The 17,323-nt window shown below is 35.7% G+C and overlaps 1 protein-coding gene across 1 annotated transcript in view; it reads right to left on the reverse strand.

Moving 5' to 3' along the window:
- polrmt (polymerase (RNA) mitochondrial (DNA directed)) overlaps nt 1-17,323 on the reverse strand; it is an 84,771-nt gene that overhangs the window by 39,039 nt on the left and 28,409 nt on the right. Inside the window, exons 10-12 of the mRNA XM_005170522.5 lie at nt 10,974-11,765; nt 9,390-9,512; nt 2,577-2,699 (exon numbers count right to left, since the gene is read on the reverse strand). Coding sequence (XP_005170579.2) covers nt 2,577-2,699; nt 9,390-9,512; nt 10,974-11,765 — 1,038 coding nt within the window. The remainder of the gene's footprint in view (nt 1-2,576; nt 2,700-9,389; nt 9,513-10,973; nt 11,766-17,323) is intronic.

A 17,323-nucleotide genomic window follows, 5' to 3' on the forward strand; every position in this document is an offset into this window, starting at 1 on the left:
TAACTCTTTCTCTGTCGAAGACAAGAGAAAACGCTTTCCTGCCATTGAAGAATTTTACAGCAACTCGTTTTTTAGGTGTATTATGGTAGGGAACACCCTTATGCATGTCCCGAGTGAGGTACATGATGTCAGCTGCTCCGGGGAGTGAAATCTGAGAGAAAGTAAGATAGTAAATAAAAATAAGAGTTATACAACCTTCCAGTTTCAGATCTGTTTTATATCTTGTCTTGACAAGAGAACACAATAAAGAAGCTTTATTTTTTGATTTGTGTCATTGCCATTGTGTCTGATTGCACACCTAACACAGTAGACTACCTAATATGGTAAATTTTATATATTTAATCGCAAAATGTGCAACAAATTTCAGGGAACTACCACCACAAAATAATTTTTATTACAAGAAAATCACAAAAAATCTTGAAAAATTAGGGGGCCTGCTATTTGCACCAATAAAATATAACAAAACTAATAAAAAACACATTGACTACAATATATTAAGCACATAATAATAAGGACATAGTAATATTAATATTAAAAATAAATAAATAGTAATAATAAAAAAAATCATAAAATCTACACATTTAAGCAATTTAGCTGTGCACCATACATAGTACCAAAAATAATGCACCAATCATGACCGCTTTATTCATCATCATATTTAAACTTTTAAACTGTCAAGGACGCAAGAGACCCCTGATTGAGAATCAACGCTCTCTGACACATTAATAGCTGTAATTCAGAAACAAAATCCCTAATAACAGAATCAGCCAAACTGTCCTTAACCGTCAGCTAAAAATATCCTGATCTGCATAAAGGAGGAGCAGCTTCATTAATCACACACACACACACACACACACACACACACACACACACACACACACACACACACACACACACACAGATGAGGTGTAAAAAGTTGTTGATAGTCTTATTAGGGCTCTGGAGAGCTTAGCCTACCAAAACTGAAGCACAATGAAGCTGTTTAGGCCAAACTTTGACTCAGCAGATGGCTTTTGGAAAGAACAGCATAGAATGGTGTATTTAGAGCATATACTGTGTTCCTAAATATAGGCAAATCGATAGGGAGGTCGATGTATCTCAGATTGTGTTCTCGGAAAAAAAAATACACTCAGACTTCCAAGAAAAGAAAACTGGAGCTCTGAGATGAGGAACTGAGAGATTATTATTAGATCAATATTCAGATTTGATTCAGACTTCAGTAGAGAAGTAGAAAAATAAAAATAAATGAGAAATATTATCGGTGATTACACGTTATTAATAACACTGAATTACATAATTTTAAATGATAGTATTTTATTTCATTATGATACATCCTAACTAAAATTGGTAATTATGAAACATAACATTACATATTAAAATAAATAATAAATACATTCGCTATAGCTATTCTAATTGTATATTAAAGCGTTTATGTTTTGTCTGGTTTCAGTAATTGTAGTAAATATATCAATACTAAATAATGATATAAATGCATATATTGTATAATTTACTACAATAACAAAAACAGCATGCACAAGTTACAGCTACATAAATATTAACAATTATACACAGAAATTATTATTAATATTTGTTATTATTTATAGTATTACTATTTAAATAATTTTATATAATTACATTTAATTCATAATGTGATTATTTTGAATATTTTTTCATGTGTAATATTTTATTATAATTAGAAATGATTATTATAATTATTAAAATTACTTTATTAGTTACTATAATTTAATTTGATAATTGATGTTTTTACAATTAAAATAATAAATATGACAATATAAAATTGTTTAAAATAATTAATAATATGCTCAAAAATAACAAACTGTTAGGAAGCAACAAAATATATCAATTATAATGAACAATTACAAATGACTATTTATATAGTAAACAGACTTGTTTACTTATCGTTTTTAGCTTATTGTTTTAATATTTAAGTTTTATACGTTATTATATTTATTAGTAGTAGTACTATTAGTAGTATTATGACTATTAGTAAAGGTTAATGTATAAATATAAATATCATTTGTATAATATATAAAATATAAATATTAACACTATAATACTACTATACAATAGTTTGAAGTATAGTACTATGGTTATAATAATAATAACAATATGATCATTTATAAATATGCAGCTGAAGTCAGAATTATTAGCTCTCTTTGAAAATTTTTTCTTTTTTAAATATTTCCCAAATGATGTTTAACAGAGCAAGGGCATATTCACAGTATGTCGGATCATATTTTTTTTCTGGAGGAGGTCCTATTTGTTTTATTTGGAATAGAACAAAACAGTTTTATTTTTTAAACACCATTTTAAGGTCAATTATTAGCCCCTCTAAGCTATATATATTTTTTGAGAGTCCAAGTCATAAAATTATACTAGGGCAGATATTAAATGAACTTATAAGAAAGCTACTTGTGTGATTGGGTGGTCACTGAAGTGTTATCTGAGTCTTATTGATTAAACAGTGGTGCATCTGAAGTCAAACACAGGCTTGAAAACACACAGCTCTGGAGGGCATGGAGAGGCACTGCCGCCCCCTGGTGCCACAGACTGACCTGCTTAGCCACACCACTGTACACGTCCTGAGGAAGAGCACAGGGCATGAGGTTCACTGAGGTAGCGCCGATCACATCCCGCCCGAGGGCAGCATAGTGCTGGAGGCCATTACACGATCCGTCCTGACAGACAAACACAAGACAAACACAAACTCTGCAGGTGAACACGGTAAAAAAATAAAGTAATTGTCATCAACATATTTACCCTGTTGAGCGATTATAATAGGCACTGTAGATGTTTATATGTATTACAAGTTTTCAAAAATGTATGTTTAAACATGTAAATCTATCTATCTATCTATCTATCTATCTATCTATCTATCTATCTATCTATCTATCTATCTATCTATCTATCTATCTATCTATCTATCTATCTAAGTAATTATTAAAGTAAATAATAATAATAACAATTTTAGTTTATTTGTGAACACACCCCATCTGTAAAACTGCTCAAACTATACACTATTGGTGAAAAGTTTGAGATGACTAAGCTTCTTTTTTTTTTTTTTTTTTTTTTTTTTTTCAAATCTTTTTATTAACATTTTGGTCAATAAAACATCAATTTCAAAAGTAATTGAAAAACAGAGAAAAATGATCTTTGCTCCAACAGAGCCCCCCCACCCCACAGCACCGTTTATAAACAATATGTTATGCCTATTTTTAATCTGTTTTACATTCTGTCGCAATATATACATACATACAATACAAATAGACAAAAGTTCCATTATATGTTCACTCATCTATTGTACATATATACGCACACAACGAGTCACAATAGGCTTAGCAAATGTAAAACAAAGAAATTAAATAATTTAGATAGAAATTAAAATGTAGTCAAATAAAATGGAGGGAAAAAAATGTGAGAAACCCATAAATAATGGTCAAACTGAAAAAATTAAGTTTTGATCCATTTGTTTTATATATGTCAACACTGGCTGCCAAATAAGATGAAATTTTTGGCTGCAACCTTTGGTAGAGTACCGAATCTTCTCCATTGTAAGATGGTACATAAGGTCCCTAATATAATGATTAAAAGTTGGAGGAAATTTGTCCTTCCATTTGAGCAGTATAAGACGTCTAGCAATTAATGTTGAAAAAGAAATCATGCTTTTGGTATTATTGTCTAAACCGGGATCTGTTATTAAACCAAATATTCCTGTAACAGGGCAAGGGTCAATTGTTACATGTAAAACATTTGAAAAAAAAATTAAATATTAATTGCCAGAACTTGGTAATTTTAGAGCATGACCAAAGCATGTGTGTGTGATTAGCTATTTCTACGTCACATCTATTACATAGGGGATTTATAGTTGGTAAAAATTTTGCTAATTTTGCTTTTGTCCAATGAAGGCGATGGACCACTTTAAACTGAATAATTGTATGTCGCAAACAAATTGAAGTTGAATGAATCTTATTTATAATGTCTAGCCAAATTTCCTCGAGAGGGTCAACTCAAGTTCATTTTCCCATTGTTGTTTCGACTTTGTTACTGAAGTTAGATTTTGTGAGGAGATAAAAGAGTAAATCACACCTATATTACCTTTGAGAACTGGATTGGTTTTTAAAATGGTGTCAAGTAATGTTTCTGTAGGTAAAGTTGGAAAATCTACTGTATTAGAAATCATAAAACTGCGGATCTGTAGATATCTAAAGAAATGTGTTTTAGGGATATTGTATTTTGTTCTTATTTGGTTGAAGGACATGAAATTGGAATCGCTATATAAATCATTCAGTGTGGTGAGCCCTTTTTCTATCCAGCAATTAAATGTAGCATCTGCAATCGAAGGAGTAAACATATGATTTTTTATAATAGGGGCCTGCATGGATAGATCAGTAAATGATAAAGCTCGTCTAAATTGGTGCCATATTTTAAAAGATGTTTTAACAATTGGATTCGGAGAGTATCTAGATATTGGATCAGGAAGAGGAATCTTAGAACAGAGTAAAGAAGATAATGCAAATTTACAAGAAGCCTTTTCTAGTTGTAACCATGTGGGATTATCAGAAGGGTTAATCCAATACAACATAAATTTAATGTTAGAAGCCCAATAATAATGTTGGAAATTTGGGAGAGATAACCCACCAAAAGAGCAGTGTCTTTGTAATAAATTTTTACGCATGCGAGGTATTTTCCTATTCCAGATGAAATCAGATATAAGGGAGTCTATGTTGTTAAAGAAAGACTTGGTTAAAAAAATTGGAAGACACTGAAATAAAAATAGCAGTCTAGGCAGTATATTCATCTTAACAGTGTTAATTCTACCTCCTAAAGATAAAGAAAGCAGGTTCCAACGATCAAGATCTTGTTTTAAGTTATGTATAAGTGGGCTAAAGTTAGCATTATAAAGTTTATGATATTTATGAGTAACCCAGACACCCAAGTATTTAATTTTCTCGGTACTTATTTTAAACGCAAATGAGTTAGATAATGTTGTGTAAGCTGTACAATTCACCGGCATAAGTTCACTTTTCTTAATATTAATTTTATAACCCGAAATTTTCCCGAAATCATTTAAAAGTCCAATCAGTGCTGGCAAGCTTGTAAGTGGATGAGATAAGTATACAAGCATGTCATCTGCGTACAAAGAAACTTTGTGTTCAACATTCCCTTTATATATTCCCTTAATTAGAGTATTCTCTCGTATAGCCACGGCTAGTGGTTCGATTACCAATGCAAATAAAAGAGGAGATAATGGGCAGCCCTGTCTAGTACCACGTTGTAAAGAAAAAAAAGGAGATAGATTATTATTTGTTCGCACTGCCGCCACCGGTGAGTTATAAATTATTTTAATCCAATGAATAAATTTTGAACCAAACCCAAATTTTTCCAAAACATAAAAAAGAAAGTCCCACTCCACCCTGTCAAATGCTTTCTCAGCATCAAGCGATAGTAGTACCTCAGAAGTATTAGACGGAGTGGGATCATAAAGAATACTTAAGAGTCTTCGTATATTGAAAAATAGTTGCCGGTTTTTAATGAACCCAGTTTGATCACTCGATATTACAGAAGGCAGAACGTTTTCCAGCCTACGAGCTAACATTTTGGCCAGGATTTTGCTGTCTACATTGAGAAGAGAGATTGGGCGATAAGAGCCACATTCGAGAGGGTCTTTATTTTCCTTGAGGATAAGCGTTATGACTGCTTGTTGCATAGTTGGAGGAAGAGTCCCAGAATAAAATGCTTCCCCAAATACATTTGACAACAGTGGAGCTAAGTCATTCCTAAATTTTTTATAGAATTCGCTCGGAAACCCATCAGGTCCAGGTGACTTAGAGTTTTGCATTGACAATATTGAGGCATTTATTTCTTGAACTGAAAAAGGGGCCTCAAGTTCGGCTGCAGTCTCTTTATCAATTGAAGGAATAGTAATTTTATCAAAAAAAGATGAGAGCAAATTTGGGTCCTTAGGAGATTCTGACTTGTATAATTTTGAGTAAAACTCATAAAAACATTGATTAATCTGCTGATGCTCTGTATGTTTTTGGCCTAATTGATCTATTATTTGGGTAATAGTGCGATCTGCTGCTTTTTGTCTTAACTGATGAGCTAAAATTCTACCCGTCTTCTCACTATGTTCGTATATTCTATAACGTGTTTTATTTAATAAATTCTCAATATGTTTGGTGTTTAGAAGATTATATTCAGTTTGAAGCGATAATCTTTGTTTATTTAGGGTGGGTGATGGTGTAAGGGCTAGTGTGGCATCTAATTTAATTATAGCATTGGTTAATTCCTCAAGCCTGACTCTTTGTTTTTTTCTAATATAGGAACTATAGGATATTATCTCTCCTCTTAAATATGCTTTCATAGCTTCCCATATTACTGAGAAAGATGTTTCTGGTGTTTGATTAAGTTCAAGAAATATTTTAATTTTAGAGGATATCAAGTTAGTAAATGTTTCATCTGAAAGCAGTAATGTATTTAAACGCCAGGGACAATATTTGTCAAGTGTGACTGGGATGCACAGCGTCATTAATAAAGGGGCATGGTCAGAGATAACAATGGCACAATATTCACAATAGCTAATCAGAGGTATAAGATTATTATCTAGAAAAAAGTAGTCTATGCGGGAATATGTCTGATGGACAGATGAGAAAAAAGAATAGCTTCTAGACACAGGATTACGAAATCGCCAAATATCTGATACCCCATATGTATCTATAAATGTTTTAATGGCCTCAGCTGACTTTGACGAGGGAGTAGTTTTAACTGAACTACGATCTAAGGATGACATTACACAATTCATATCTCCTCCTAATATCAAAGAGTGTGTGTCCAAATTTGCTAGTTTAGAGAAGATATTTGTAAAGAAAACACTGTCATCATAATTTGGTGCGTACACATTAGCTAAGATGACTGAGATATTATAAAGTTTGCCAATAACAATGATGAAGCGACCTGCAGGGTCTGCTTTTACCATCGAGGCCTCAAATGGGACATTTTTTTCAATAAGGATTGCTGTTCCCCTAGATTTAGAATTAAAATTAGAGTGATATAATTGACCCACCCAATCACATTTTAACCTAAAATGATCTATTTTACGCAAATGCGTTTCCTGAAGAAAAGCAATCCCTACTTTAAGTTGTTTTAAATGCAAAAGTACACTTTTCCGCTTAACAGGGTGATTTAAGGACTTAACATTCCAGCTAATAATATTAATGTTGCAGCCTGATGATTTATTCATTTTATTAATCATTTGAAAAATGAAGCAGAAATCTCTCCTCCCCCTTAATAAAGAAAAGGTACATAAAGTAATTTATAAAATGTAAAACTGGTGCTGTTAAACCCACCCACACGTCACTCGAATGAACAGAGTGACTCCCAACCCCATTGATTAAGTTTCCACACATTTAAGTGTTTGTTTTGGAGAAATCACAGTGTAGCAGGCGCTCCTAAACCAAACATAAATATAGAGCGTGTAACCTTATTTCACTATATTTAACTTAAAGTGGTCGGTTTACACAACACAATAATAATCAACTAAGAACGTAGATGACTTTAAAAGATTTAAAGGGAAAAAAAAAAAAAAAAAAAAAAAAAAAGGTTTGCTTTCTACAACCTCGTTGCGTCTTCGAATTCTAAAGATGCCATCTGCTCACCATTTATAGAAAAAAAATTTGAAATGGAAAGTAAGTAATAAATGTCTTTTTGAAGCACGTTGAATATCTGTAATGCAAGTTCAGTGTCTGTTCTATACAGTAGCCTCGCCCGTCAGATGCACAATATTTTGTCTAATGTTCAACATTGTCCAAGACGATATTTCTCTTCACAAATGTCATGGCTTCTTCTGGGTCACAGAAATCCTTCTCGTTTCCATTGTAAGTGATCCTGAGTTTTGCTGGGTGGAGAATACCATAACGCACTCCGTCTCGTCCTCGAAGCAACTTCTTGACATCATTAAACGCTGATCGTGCGCGAGCCACGCTTGGAGGGTAGTCAGGAAATATGAGGATTGTAGATCCTTTAAATCTGAGGGGTCCCGTCTCTCTTGCTCTGCGGAGAATCTCGACACAGTCCCTGTAGTAGTGTAATTTGGCCACAATTACCCGAGGTTTGCCACCGGGCTGTTTGGGCTGGAGGCCACGGTGCGAGCGATCCACGAGTATCTCTCTGTCAATTTCTAGGACCTCCTTTAACAACTTTGAGACTGAATCTGGAGAGCTCGAGCCTGGTCCTTCTGCCACGTTCAGTATACGTATGTTCGACCTCCTCATCCTACCCTCCATATCAGTGCATTTCTCCTGCAACGCCGTAACAGCCGTTTCAAGTTCTCTCACTGACTTTTGTAATGTAGTCACATCATCCGAACATGTAGACAGCCCGTGTTCTATTTCAGTAACCGTCTTTTTCATGGTTTCAAAGTCAGATCGCAGTAGGGTGATGTTGCCGACAACTTCAGTTTTGACAGCCTGTAGTTCCGATCTCATGTTGTTAAATTCGTCCGAAAGAACAGCTTTCAGTTCGACCCTAAGCAACGTGGGGATGTCATTTTTCAAGAGCGACAGGATTTCAGCTTTTGTATCCTCCATCTCGGTTAGTTTCTCTGGCGATTTCTGATCAGTACACGAGGCGCCAGGCCTACTCACAATTGTCTTTCCGGTGTAGGTATATTGTCGCAGATTTTTCGCCATTTACGTATCTCCGTGACCAAAACAGAAAGAAAATTTGTGTAAACAAAGTATTAAATGATGTTTTAACGCGGTTTGCAAACAAAAGACGCTCAAAATACAGTTAAGTTAATCAAATTTAGCGGAGCTCACCCAAAACACCACCTATCCCATACCTGCTCACTAGCGCCCCCCCTTTTTTTTTTTTTTTTTTTTTTTTTTAAATGAGGTCTCTTTTACTAACTTTATTTGACCCAAAATAATTTAAAAACATTTTGTTACAAAAAAAAAAAGTAATAATTGTTTACTTATTTAATGTTATTTTAAATGTAATTTATCCACTGGGCTTTTTATTCTCTTTTTTTTCCCCTATCTGTTAAGCTGCTTTGACACAATCTACATTGTAAAGGCACTATAGCAACAAAAATGAATGGGATTTAGAGAAAACTGCCTTTTGAAATATGTACTGTAATTGAACTCTACATACACAAATTGAAAAAGTGCGAAAAAATAAAGTAAAATCAATAAGCACAGTAAGCTTTGGATGATTTCTTTCCATTAGACTGAAATAACACTTTAAGAAGAATCTCCCAAATGACAGGTGCATGAATAAACAGCGTTTTCGCCCGTAGCATCTCATCTTAATGGAAGAGTGAAAGCTGGCTTTACATAATATATTTAAATGCTAATGTAAACATGCGGTACCTGATGTACAGGGAAATAGGAGATGAATTTGTGATGGTCGGGTGAGCGCGAGGCATTCGCTATCTCCATGCAGCAAGCCAGGGCCTGCCATGGCTCATCTGCATTCATCCACCATTTGCGACCCTGCAAAATAGAGATGTGACTCTTTAGGGAGCCAGGGATGTGACAATCATTTCAATAAAACCCAAAAAAGTATGGCTCAGTCATAACTCCAGGCCGGCAATGTGATATGTTAGGATTTGGAAAATAGATACCATAGAGTCAATTGTAAAAGGTATATAGGCCCAATCCCAATTCTATTTTTCTACCCCCTACCCCTTCCGCCTTAAAAACTAGTGTTAAGGGTAAGGACTTCAAAATTTACCCCTAAGAACTAGGACAGCACTACAGCACCTGCACACGTCATCATATGCCATCGCGATCTTTTGCTTCATATGAGATCAGATGATGGCGACTGCTGTAGTTATTCCAGTTGTGTTATTTTTAGGTATTTATCTTCAGGAAATCACTGAAGGCATATATCATGTTATCATAATGATATAATAAGATCATGGCAATAAGATCGTAACTGTTCTGTGCATTTATGTGGCCATATTCATCTATGTAAACACACCAAAACAACATGAACATTATAATAGACACTGTAAAAAGCTCATTCCCAGCCACTAGACATTTCTGACAGGGTGTTCGAGTGTCATTGAGTGTCAGAATGTTGTGGGACTGCTATACAGGAGTTATTATTAGGAATTATTCATAACGCGGTTATGAATATATTAAAACGTATTTGTTTGTTTATTTGTTGTAAAAATTCCTAATAATGACAAAAAATACTAATTGGTGGATCTCCTTTACTACCGGGTGCAGCTGTGGCTAGTGTATTCTGGGACATTTTCTTACCTCTTGGTTTCGAGTCTGGTCCTGAAAAATCTTTGTTTAAAGGGGTATCTAGTCATTTTAGTCATTACACTAGAGAATCATTTAAATACTAGCTCTAAAGTGACTTTAGTGAAGTAGCATGAAGTAGCAATGGTTTCAGATGTTCTGACGGTCAGTTACAGATGTGAATGAAGGGCGGAAGAAAGTAGTTCCTATTACAAGTGTTTTTTAATTCTCTCCATGTTTGATTTTCTGTTTCATATAAACGACTATGCCATCAAACTGTGTAAATGTAACATCACACTGAACATAGTGCAATGTGGTTGTATACTGTCACTGCTGGGACACTAAGAAACTCGGCCTGTGGCCTCAAGTCAACGCACGCCTCCCACCAGTGCCGATATACAGCCATAATCACACTGCTACGAGTGTGATATTGCTCATATGATTACAAATCACAATTAATTAATCAATGACAGTTAATTATACAAATAATGCACACTGCGGCATAAAAATTATAATAAAATAATAAAATAATAAATAAATTTCCAGTCTTCTTGACAAATTAGATTAATTCATAAGTTTTGTCACCAATCATTCACAAATTAAACTTAGTCCCACTCTAATTTAATACTTCTCTAGAAAAGTAACAACATTCACTGATAACCTACACGAGTAACCTACACGAGTAAAAAAAAAGCTTCTTACGTCAAGAGGATGGTCGGCTGAGTCCAGGATGTCCTCCATGATACTTTCAGCATACTCCAATCTCCCATCCAGCGAGCTCTGCTTCTTCAACCCTGTGAGGTTCACCAAGTGGATCTTCAACCAGTCGAGGCCTTTGGGACCAAGTGGTCGTCCTTCAGCAAACAGAAGCAAGGCCCTGGTCACATCACTCCCAAGATGGTTAAAATAAGGCGGCAGCGGGTAAGTACGACCTCGGAAGTCCATATTATGTGGAAACCAAAAGATCTTGTCCCTCACGTGGTTGGCAATGGACAGCTTATACAGTGCGTCCATACGCAGGCTGTGCATCTCCGCTACTACCTTCTTGGCTTTGATACCCTCCCGCTTCATAAAGGCCTTCTCCACCTGGGTGTAGGACGGGTCGTGAGGGTTAAACCGAGGAATTTCGGGAGCTTCGGATAGTGGTGGAGGGATTGAAAGCTTGTCGCTGCCTTTGTCATTGAAGATTGAGATGATGATGTCCAACAGTGGCTTGTTGATCTTCCAGGGACAGCTGCCCACTTGATTGAGAGAATCCAAGACAGCATGGAGATCTTCCTCCTGGGTCTTCTCCAGGAGAAGTTGGTGTTGCATGGCTCCATCGCTGGCGCGCATTAGTTTGGCAGGCGTCAGCAGGTAGGCACCACTCTTCGGGGATGTCCAGGGGACTGGGGGACAGAGCATTGGCATGACGTAGGAGTCAAACGTAAGTTTGGTCTCCGTTGCCTCCCTCAGGATTCGTGTCAAAATAGGATGTGGTTTGATGAAACCAATCTGATGTGGAGAACAAATGGAAATCAATGACTATAGGCCACGTGTCAAAATGTGTCAAACACAGCCCTGCACAGTTAAGCTTTAAGGGCTGCACGATATTGGAAAAACCTGATATTGGGCCATTTTATTTTTCTGCGATAAATATTGCAATATATGATATTGTCATAAGATAATTTTGTTGGCACTATTCCATGGTTTTCTATGGAATCTAATAGTATTTAGGTACACATTTTGAAAAATCACAATGCAAAAAATGCTTTTCATACTTTATATTTTAGCTCTATTTTTCTGTTTTCAACTTTTTCTTTTCAAGTTTTTCCTAAAAACAAACAAAACTCTGTCAGTGGGGCAAGCAAAGTAATCTTGTTTTTGCTTGAAAATGTAGATATTTGGACTAGAAACTTTTTTTTTTTTTTTGCATAAATTGTAAAAATTCTCTATAAATATAGTAATTAAATACAATTTTATAACTCCTGCTCAACTATAATTCAGAGTCAACACAGCACATGCAATGTGATTGCTGCGGATGCACACATTGCGATACTGATGCTGAAACAATATATTGTGCAGCCCTAGCATCAACCCTAATTAAACACACCTGATCAAGCTAATGGAGTCCTTCAGGCTTGTTTGAAAAACACAGGTAAGTGTGTTGAAGCAGGGTTGGATCTAAACTCTGCAGTGTTGTGGAGTTTAAACCCCCTGCTATAGGTCACTGCAAACTGATTTCAGAAATATTGTTCAGAAATATTTGCACGTTAAAAATTAATTCAATGCCATGTTGTGTCAATCACATTTACACACCGTATCCAAAAATCTAATTGGGTTAGAATATTTTCATTTTGGTTTTTTAGGGGTGTACAAGCAAAAGCCAAAATCCAGAATGCTGTCACTCAGAGCATAAAGCAGAGCACTTTATGACAAACAAAATGTGTAATATAAAGAAGGAATGTGACAGATGGCTGAGAACCACTCCTGTAGACTAGGCCTACTGTATGCTGGTTTCAGTGCCTGCAGGCTGCTGTGCACCTTTCCCGTGTGGCTGTTTCGCCAGAGTGCATGTCTGTGTCCATACCTTTGAGTGCCAGTCTCTGCTTAGAAATAATTAGTTCATGAATATGTGTGTTTTGTGGCTCGAGTAATGCAAGCAAATTTTTAAATGCCACTGATTTCCTGAAAACAACTTTGGATTTTGGTATCTTTGGGATTTTCGCTATTTGACAAGGTGTTAAACTCTTCTTACATTGGATTGACACAATATTTCATCTTTCTTTTCAAACGGATACAAATATATATATATATATATATATATATATAAACTTAAGGACATTTCCGACTTCAGTGTGCAAAAACCTTTACCTTGAAGGAATGTCATAAAGGGAGATTAAGCATGGACAATTAAATTCTTAAATGCCGTGACGGATCTACATTAATAAACATCTTTCGTAGCCAGCTCCCAGCAGCCCTGTTACCCATCTCAAATAAATCAGAGATGATTTGTGCGCGCTGCTGGTAAAGTGTTTATGGTGCACAACAGACATAATTGTTTTTGACAGCCAGATAAACAACTTCTATTCAAAGAGAAAGACAAAGCACATAAATGGCCACAAACCAGCCCCATGAACACAATAGGCATATTATGCAATGCAAAATGTGGAAATATGAATAAACTGGCAACACTTTACAATACGGTTCAACTGACATAGCCTGTTAGTGTATTTATGTATAAAAGGATGAGTACTGGGCTAGTTTTCACAAAAAGAATCAAATCTGAAGACTTCTGATTTCACTCTGTTAGAACAGCTTTTTTTGTTTGTTTGTTTGTTTTTTCATTTGGAAAGGATCCGAACCTCAAAAGGAATTTCATGATTAAGTAATGCAATGTGCCAAATCTTGAAGATCTGACTACCAGAGTTTTACCCCAGCTCCTTTAGAGCTATCTGTAAATATCAAGTGCTTCTGAAGATCTCAATTAGCTGATTTTAATGTGTTTATCAGGGTTTGAGATGAATGTTGTACTGTAGGAAGGTGGATATCCAGAGAAAGAGTATTTCTTGTTTTCAAAAAACTCTACATGGACAATGAGAGGTAAAATCAAAACCTTGTTTAATTGAACACTTTACCTCAGGTAATCATTTAATTTTTTTAAATGTATTTATTTATTTATTTATTATTGAGGAAGGTAGGAGTGCTGGCCTTTATAACATTGATGTTCCCGCCTAATACCAGTGCTTAATTTGTAAATTGCAAGGTCCCAGAACAGATCTGGGTAATGGCTCGAGCATGTTACCCAAGGATGTAGAGGTCTCGCAGACAAAACTGAAAAGCGGAGCGGGGTGTGGGGGTGATGTCTGGTTGTTGTTATCGCGGACAAAAGTCAAGAGGGTTGGGGAGTCGTGAAAGTGAACAGCGGACGGGGGAGGAGGACGTTTGAGAAGTGGGATCGTTACAATGAGGTGCCGGATCAGATTTTCAAAGGTGTTCCGGAACAAATTAAGCCCTGATAAAATGTTATGAATTTTGGTTACTTTTCAATGAATAACCCAGCCATAATTAGTTAACAGCTTGGTCACTGTCCACTGAGGCTTAAGTCTGGCAATGGATGGTCCTCATTTGTAAGTGACATGGTCACAACACTGTTTCCTTCATCTTCCTGTCCAGCTCAAAGGACCATTGGAGCAAATGCACTTCCATGGTGTCAAATGCCTGCTCTTGTTTGGTGGATGCAGGCCAACGCTCACATCCATAAAGTGCGACAAGCACTAAAATGCAATAATCAGGCCAATTACTGAATGTATAGTGCTTCCATCACTTGGTGTTTATGTGCATTTAAAGAATATCTCTCAAACTCAATACCTGTAGGACCGCAGCTGTGGACAGTTTTGCTCTAAACCTAATCAAACACAACTGATCCAACTAATCAAGGTAGGAACTGTTAAGCAGGTGTGAGCTGGAGTTGGTTGTAGCTAAACTCTGCATAGCTCTCCACAAATAAAGATTTAGACCACTGATCTAAAGGGGGGTCACTGAAAAATAGGACTGAGAATACCTAGACCAAGGCTGCCCAATCCTGTTCCTGCAAGTCGAACTTCCTGCTGAGTTCTGTTGCAACCTTAATCAAATGCACCAGTCTTTTATTACTAAGTGCTCCTTCAGATCCTTCTTTATTTGGTTAAGTTGCTTTTGATCGGGGTTGGAGTTGAAATCTGCAGAAAGGTATATCTCCACAAAGAGGATTGGACAGCCCTAAACTAGACTAAAGTATTCATGCTGCATGAATGGAGTTTTTACCAAAAAAAAGAACCGGTCCATAGGACTTATTCTCTTAAGAACTGGACGCCACTGGCTATTGTTTAGATTTAGTGACTGATTACCCAAACATATTGACTCTCATCATTTGTTTGTGTATCAAACTACACTGCTATTATACCTACTGTAAAATAAATAGGTGTTTATGATTCATGTACTCATCAATTAGATTGCACTGGCTGCATTTTAGATTGCACAAAACAAATTGCTCAAAGCAGCCAAACGGAATTTAACTACTCTGGCTGTGTTGTTTGTTGATTCACACTGTATTGCCCTTTTCTAAGACAAAATTTAAACACAGGACAAACAACTGGATTTGTCAACTCATTTTACTGGTCTGAGTCTCAAGAACTACAAGGTGGCATTTTGAATCAATGTCTTGAAAATGAACAGGAATCCACTTGACAGCATTCATACTGCATGAATAATCCACAAACACGCTAAACTGAGAGCTCTTCCCTGCTGCACGGGCCATCTGCAAGCTCAGCAGAGGAACGGGAGTTAAGCTTCAGGTCTTTGAAGCCTACGGTGGAGGCCTCTGCCATGCAGAGAGCTAGGGCAACAGCCCTGGAAATGAGATTTCCAGGACCAAAAGGAAAGTCTCCTGATCTTTTTCAGCTCTTCCCTCCTCCTTTTCCAATCCCTCTGCGGTTAATCAACCGGGCAATTAAGGGGACAGTAAAAAAGAGATTAGTTTAGGCACAATCCGTCTTCCTCTGCTGGTCCGCGATCACTCGCACAGGAAAAATGATTCCATAATTCATGAAAACATGCGAGTCTGTGAGAGGTTGTAGAAAGTGAATGGACGGTTTATGTCATGACTTTTAATGCACAGTCATTTGAATTCAAATGAAAGCTGTCTGGTCATGAACAGCGTTTAATATGGAAGCTAGATATACAAGCTAGCTTGTAGTAGGCACGTGAACTGAAAAGTTTTCTATTCTCCTCATCTTGTATCATACTTGAGGCCCGTGTGCCAATTCTTGCCCCGCCATATCATTTTATATGGCCCAAGAGAGCATATGATTAACGAGACACAAATTTTTGTGAGTATGTTACATACAAACTGTGCAAACTGGGTAGCACAAATGTCCCAAAATGTGCAACACATTTGCAAAGGTGGCACATAATTCACTTCAATTGTATTTATTGCGCATGTTTAAGATATTCAACTAGTGGTCAAACAATATGGAATTTTTGAAGGCCGATGCCAATATCTTGTAGAGCAAGGTGGCCGATGGCAAAAATCATTTATTATATTTAATAATTTACATAAAAAAATAAATAAATAATAATTATATATATATATATATATATATATATATATATATATATATATATATATATATATATATATATATATATATATATATATTTATTTATTTTTTATAAATTTAGATTTTAAATAATTAAAAAAAAAAATGGATCAAAAAATAAATGTGTAAAATAGATGTAATTTCCTCAGCCTTATAAATCGCGTCTGACATGTCAACAACAACTTCCTTTCACGTCTTTTAGAAGTCGCACATCACATAAACGATTCTCTGCGACCTATTCAAAACTGTGACCCACTGCTTAAAAGACAACATATTTTTCACAAATAAATGAACATTTAATAAAAATATAACTAAAAAGTAATTACTGGAAGCAACAATGGACTCAGTATTCTGGGAAGTTTGAACACGCAATCATGTGGGATGCACATGCACACTTTATTAGACTTTACAGCTGGATCTGACTACGTTTGCTGAAATAAAATTCAATTCAATTAACCATTTAAAAATGTGTTTAAATGATATAAATGCATATTTGCTTAATGCAGGCGGCAAACGGTAAAGTATGATTTGCCTTTATTACTAATAAAAGCAATCATTGTCAATATTTTGTATAAATTTCATCTGATTATTATTTAGACTATGGAGTGGAAGAACGTGCTCATAAATGCAGGGGAATACTTAAGTGTGCACAGCTGCAGCGCCACCAAATCAAAAGTTCGCCACTCACTCTTAATAATAGCCTAGAACACATCGGCCAAACAAAGAAATTATCGACCCATGCCAATACATTTGAAAAATATTGGGCAATATATTGGTGTTGGCGCTATACCCGCCGATCACTATATTGAACTTGAGTGGAAAATTAGCACGAGGTAAAAACCATTTAATTTATAGTGTCACGGTGCTTTGCCCCTAGTGTAAACCCAGCATTATATAAAAGTTATATATTGACTATAAACAACATCTTCCATA

Source organism: Danio rerio, chromosome 22 (genome assembly GCF_049306965.1).
Source record: "Danio rerio strain Tuebingen ecotype United States chromosome 22, GRCz12tu, whole genome shotgun sequence".
Lineage (NCBI taxonomy): Eukaryota > Metazoa > Chordata > Actinopteri > Cypriniformes > Danionidae > Danio > Danio rerio.